Genomic DNA, 6,378 nt, shown 5'->3' with positions numbered 1-6,378 from the left:
TTATCTAATACATTTTCAATGAAAGAAATAAAAGTTATTCAACATCAATCCTAATATAATTTCATATTAATCTCAATCTCATAAACTTCACATTAATGTGTGAAAAAAAGTAAACAATATAATGATATAAAATAACACTCGTGAAAAAATTAAACTATGTGAACTTATTTAAAAAAATATATACTTTTTTGAGTATTTATAAATAAATTTTTATTAAAAAAATATTCGGTTAAAAATATTCAAATTTACCGTAAACTTAAAACTTAATTTTATAATATATTTAGTTATATCCGACCGTAAAATTTTACTGTATATACATGCAAGAAAGAAAAAAACAAACTATTTTGGACAATTAAATTAAGCAAGACAAAGGACACGCATCCCAACAAATTACTCAGAAAGACCAGTACATTGTTGAATTCACTTTTTCTTGGCATGAAAGAGTGAATAAGTGAAGGGATAATGCGAGCTATCTTTATCCATATTTCCCTTCTCGATTTCATGGTTTTAGAAAAAAAGTGAAAAATGTAGTTTATTTATCGTTTGTTTGGTAACAGGTGTGTATTTATTTTGATTGGAGTAGCAAACAAAAGGGTGAAAGAGACGAATAAATAATGCACGTAACGTAGCTATAGCTGGTGGCAGGTGAGGTCCCTACTGCCACCAAAACTTGAATTGAAAGACTCCATTCCGTGACCCTCTCTTCCTCCCAATCCCATTTTCTTTTTTCACCCTTTTCCCCTTTCCATTTCTAGCACCACTCTTTTTCATTTTTCACTGCCTAACTTCACCACCACCACATTCCCATTATTTCTACTTTCTCCTCTTCATTCTTCACACCTAACTACCACTTTGTACCTTCCAAAACAATCCACACATTTACTTAACGTTTAGGGCAACCTCTACTTTGTGACATCATTTATGACACGCCCTTCACTAAAATGCCCCATTAAAGACCCTGACTCATCAATCCATTCTCTACAGCTGTGTCATTTCCATGTGCTCTTTCACTCTCAAAAGCAGATCAACACCCAAACCCCCTAACCCATTCACCACCTTTCCATCACCACGTGCATACACTTTTCGGATCGCAAGTTCCACAACATTGTTAAAGATTAACACCGCATTTTAAAGATATTGTCCGCTTTAAAATGTAAAACTCAATAAAAAAAATTGAAATTGAAAGTACATTTAATATCGACTTCTTAACGATGTAGAAGTGTACATGACATATAACAAAATCTCTTTTCATTATTATTATATGCCAAGGAGGGGGAGAGAATCATTAGAGACAGAGAAGATCAAACCAGAACATTGGATTTCGTCTTTTAGCGATTATGGAGACAGAGAATCCTCGTCGTATTGAAGTGCAAAACCCATATATAGCATCCCTCAAAAGAGAAACACAGAGCCACCATTCGTATGTGATAACCACCACCGAATTAACTTTATGGAAAAAATATGAAAATAAAAAGTAAAACACACACTACTCATACTCATACAGGTTTATATATAACCAACAAAACAATGTCGGCTTCGGTCCCCCCATGTTTCCCATGTCATTCAATGTGGAATCAATCCCATACATAACATAACATCCCCTTTTAACGTTATTGATGAACCAAGTTGCAAAAATGCAAATTTCCATTTTCCACCCCCCACCCTAAGAGTAATGGGTCCCCCTAAGATTAAAGGCATATAGACTATATCGGAAAAAAAAATAAAAATTGTACACCATGCTTTGAATATGTGGCACCAAATTTTGATCATAAAGTCAACTTTTATAAGCGGAATTTTGCCACCACTCCTAAAGAACCAACCGCTGAAGAAATGTCGTGGCTACATGATTATCGGAAAGCTGAACCGGTTTCCAGACCAAATTATTACTAAGCTGTATGTACACGGAACGACGCGGCTATCTCCTTCTTTTTCCGTTATTGCTGCTGCTGCTGCTGCTGCTGCTGATTGTTTGAACACGTACACTTCTCGCGATTTTCTGAAAGAGTCTAACCAAAGTGTACACAAACATATACACAAAATGAGTACCTCAATGTGTGTAAAAATGCTTATGATATGATGCATATGTTGTGTAGTTTTGGTGTTTTCTGAAAATGGTAAACGGTTTTTCTGTTTTTGTTTGAAAGAAAATGATTTTATTTTGGTGTGCGCCTGGCCAGACATAGGAGTGAGAGAGGTTGGTTTGTTGTAACATACCTCAACTTGCTTTTGAAGGTCTTTAATGTACTCAATAGCCAAGTCCAACATGTCTGCTGTGTTTGTTTGCTGCAGATAGAGGAAAACAACATTGGTATATGCGTCCTCCACCACTCACACATAAAAAGGTGACGCGTGTGACTGTGCAACAAGTCAAAATGTTACCTTATCCATGTTGGGGACGAGATCTTGCAGTTTCCTCATTCTCTCACTAATTTTAGTTCTTCTAACCTGAAGCCCAATTCACACACATAACTGTTTCAAACTTGCCCAATTATGCCTAGGCATATGCAATCAAACTCAAACTCAACAATGCAAAGTGTTTGGTCCTTTCCATGATAAATTATTGAGCTAAAGTTTCGGCTGCCTATTTTAGAATTAAGAACCCAAGTACAAGTGAAGAAGAAAAGGAAATTATTTGGGATCTGGATGCTTGAGTTGTAGGACAGTGTCCTGTTACAAGAGAGAAAATATTTGATGGAATGGAACCAACACAAACCATGGTGGGTCCTATTATCATGTCTTGTATCTTTCTTTCTTTATATATATTAAACAAATAATCACTCATAAAGAATTTTCAAAAATAAGCAACCATTTTTTCAAAAACAACGACAAAAAAACGAGGAATTTAATCCAATCATACCCTTTCTGCAATGCTTCTTGGGTGAGTGGCACAACCTCGCTTGGCACGGATTTTGCAAGGAACAGAATCTGAGAGCTGTAGAAACTTCTCAATGGCTGCCATTTCTGCAGAAGTATTTGGCAAACTCAATTGATGAGCCAAACCAGGGGAAGGTTGGCCTCCTGCTTCGTTCTGATCAATGCAACAGAACAGAGATCAAAGATCAATGACATTACAATTCAAAACTACACTACACACACATATTACAACGATATATCCAATGGTACATACCTGAGTTTCAGGTACGTTTAAACCAGAAAATGGTTTTACATCTTCTTCTCTGTATCTCTTCAGACCTGTCATATTATCAGACATGATTGCAGAATCATCCCACGAACCAACGGGGAAACCAGGGATGAATTCATTGCCCTGGCTTTCAGCAAACCCTTCGTTTTCTGGATTATTCTGTGTAGTGTTTTTGTTTCCAATTTCAGTCCTTGATGACATTAATCCCGAAGAGTAGTTTGGGGCATTCTTCATCCTTGTTACGGGAGAAAAGTTTGCTTCCTCAGTGCTGTTATTAGCAGCTCCCATAGTCCCCCCCATGCCTCTTACAGCAGCATAACCTGTTAATCAAGCTCGCATAGCGTCATTATCACAACCTATTCATGGAGTAAGAAAATGAAGATTGTAATAAATATGAAAGCCTAAACCAGGAAATATCGATCACTGTACCCATGTTTAGCTCAACCAACCTCCTCACAAAATGAAACATTCCCACCAAATTCTACCAAGACCATATGAGATTCCAGAGAAAAACATCAATCTCTCAAAATATAAGTATCTGTCATGTTTTTACATACCCACAAAAAGAATGATATAATTTATTATACACTTGCATTTAATCTTTTTTTTTTTATTTTACGTTTTTAAAAGTGGATTTTTTTTAATAGCTATAATTCCTCTGTTTGATCTGTAGAGAAAATCCATCGATTTAAAAAAGTCAAGTTTTGATTTTTTTTTTCTCCCGACCTTTTTTATCTGCCGGTTGCTCCAGCAGCAAAATGTGTCCGAAACAACAAATTTGAAGATATTTATACCTGAACTGCCAAGGAGTAATGTAATTTTTTCCCAGAAGATTTTTCTTCCTTACGCGTACATGGGATGATTTAAAAAAGAAAAGAAAAGAAAACCGAGATGGAAACAAACCATAGAATCTCCATGGGAAATAAAAAAGGTTCCATTTTCTTTAAAAAGAAAGGAAAAAAAAAGGTGAAATGAAATAAATAAATAGCAAAAAAAGGAAGGAAATGAAATTGGACATACCAGTTTCAATGTTAATGTTTGAAAACAATCCAGCAGGTGAGCTACCATGTCTGATAAGATTTGAAGCAGTTCTACGACCAGTCTCCATCTGGTTTGGCAAAGGTGGTCGTCCAGTGTTCTGGTAAAAATTCTGAGGAGCAGAAGAGCCATAATTATTAATATTACTTTGCTGTTGTTGATGTTGTTGGAGAACAAGGGACTCATTATTGATGGGTGGTAAAGGCATATCCTTAGGTTGTTGATTAACCTCTTCTTTAACAGCAACAACGGTTGAGGGATTTTGAGTAGGAAGTGCATCCTCTGCATCAGCATCAGCAGCATCAGCATCGCCCCCACCAAGACTATTCACAAAGCGTGTCAACATTCGTTCGGTTTCGGGGCTCGAGGGTCGATTGAAAACGTGCTCGTAGAACTCACGGTCGATGATGCTCGAAAAATAAGAACTCGGAGCCGATCGATACCGTGTCAACCCTGAATTCGTCGGCTGCTGGTGGTGATCCAAAAACATGGGAGGGTGCTGCTGAAGATCTGACTCCATTACCCTCTTCACTTCTCAATCCACACGTGCCTCCAATCACAAACCAAACCTTCCTTTTCCTCTTAGACTATCTTCTGAGTTCTAACCACTCTCATCAGATCACACCAACCTCTATTTCCACAGAAAAATACAATCTTTGTCGCAGCTTTTAGCAGAACAATTCTAAAGATCTATACCCAACAAAGCAAACCTCCTAAAACCAAATCTAGAAAGAGAATTCAACTCAGAACTCTAATTGGGCCGCCTCAAAATCAGGAACAAGCTAAGAAAAATAAAAAGGAAACAATATGAGCTGTAGTAGTTTCTACTTTCTACTTTCTATCTATCACACTCACACATAACATCGAAAGTCATAGAAACTAACGGTAACCGGTTTTTCTGTTCCTGAAAGTGAATCAAAAAAACAAGTCAGCTCACGGGGACAAGACAGGCAAAAAAAGAAAGAAAGAGCAAAGGTATGAAGTTTGGAGAGAACATGTATGCTGTTGTACCTGGTGTTGGTGTGTGAGTGTGTTGTTCTGGGTCGTTTAAGGTTGTGTGGAGTGGTGGTGGAGATGGGTGGGAGAAGGTTCAAGAGAAAGAGAGAGGGATTAGAAAAGTAATAGCAATGGATTTAGTTGGTTTGTGAGGAGGTGCAGCCAATGGGAAGTGAACAGAACCAAAAATCCAGCTCTGAGATTTGTGGTGCGTGTTTGGCTGGAGTTTTACGAAAACGCCCTCAGTTTTTTGGTGAAACCAAAGGGGTGAGGAAGATGGCAGAGGGGGTTCCAAAGGGAGAAAGAACACAAGTTAATCCTATATTTAGAAGTAAAGGTAGGTTTTTGATAAAATGGGAAGTATACGAGGTGAAATGACTTTATTGCCTTCCCTCCATTCCCTCTCTTCTCCCCTACCGCACCTTCATCTCTCTCATTCACATCATCATCATCAATGAAATCATTTAACTATCATTTCATTTTCCAGCACAAATATTTCCAACACACATCACACATCCATGGATCAATCTTTTTTTTTTTTAGTAAAAACTAATTATAATTATATAATAACAACCAACACAAATTAAACTTTTAATTCCCTCCTTTGACTTTCTTTAAATTTTGTTTAGCATCACTTTACTTATCTTTCAAGCATTTTTCATATAATTTCTCTCAATATGGATATTAGGGTTGCAGCAGTTTCGCTCCAGTGTTCAGTAAAAAGGTAAAAAATAAAAAACATTTGGGTTAAGGTTGCTTGTACTTATGTTTAGTTTGTATGATAATTGAGTCACTCAATAAACTACAAATGTTTCTTTTCCAAATTTATGTAAAAGAGTCTTCAATTATAAATTGGTAAAGTTTTCACACAATGTTTCATCCATTTCCATTTATAGAAAACATATCTTTTTCCAATTGTGTGTTGTTTAGTCAACGCCTTCACACCACCTTCGACTTTTATTTTTGACAACACATTTGTTATCTCTTAAATAGTGTTTAATAAGTATCGTATTTACTATTTATACAAAGATAAATAAACATAATACTGAGGATTTAACTGGTTTAAACCAACAGAATATGAGAATAATCCTAAATCTTCTAGTATTTGTAATCCATGTTTACTATAAAGTAGATATAAAATAGAACATTATCTATTACCTAAGTAACAAATGTTAGACATCAACACTCTGATTTGGGTAATG

The 6,378-nt window shown here is 36.2% G+C and overlaps 1 protein-coding gene across 1 annotated transcript; it reads right to left on the bottom strand.

Annotated features, from left to right (window-relative positions):
* Positions 1-1,468: 1,468 nt before the first annotated feature.
* On the bottom strand, positions 1,469-5,475 carry FBH3 (basic helix-loop-helix (bHLH) DNA-binding superfamily protein). Its single transcript, XM_028054508.2, has 7 exons — positions 5,192-5,475; positions 4,163-5,084; positions 3,128-3,462; positions 2,858-3,028; positions 2,380-2,445; positions 2,215-2,283; positions 1,469-2,006 (listed from the first exon to the last, which is right to left on the bottom strand). The coding sequence occupies exons 2-7, from the start codon at positions 4,698-4,700 to the stop codon at positions 1,935-1,937; spliced, it is 1,251 nt and encodes a 416-aa protein (XP_027910309.2). The 5' UTR covers positions 4,701-5,084; positions 5,192-5,475; the 3' UTR covers positions 1,469-1,934.
* Between the last annotated feature and the right edge of the window lie 903 nt (positions 5,476-6,378).

The sequence above is a fragment of the Vigna unguiculata genome, chromosome 11 (assembly GCF_037176805.1).
Source record: "Vigna unguiculata cultivar grain cowpea cultivar isolate G323 ecotype 2 chromosome 11, ASM3717680v1, whole genome shotgun sequence".
NCBI lineage: Eukaryota > Viridiplantae > Streptophyta > Magnoliopsida > Fabales > Fabaceae > Vigna > Vigna unguiculata.
The sequence above is the reverse complement of the archived record's forward strand: the minus strand, read 5'-3'. Positions and strand labels throughout refer to the sequence as shown.

Bases quoted from the DNA above. Each gene is read 5' to 3' on its own strand.
- FBH3 (XM_028054508.2), bottom strand. From the start codon at position 4,700: ATGGAGTCAGATCTTCAGCAGCACCCTCCCATGTTTTTGGATCACCAC. The intron at 3,463-4,162 runs GTATGTCCAATT...CTTGATTAACAG, and splicing joins AAACATTAACATTGAAACTG to GTTATGCTGCTGTAAGAGGC. The intron at 2,284-2,379 runs GTAACATTTTGA...CTCTATCTGCAG, and splicing joins TCGTCCCCAACATGGATAAG to CAAACAAACACAGCAGACAT.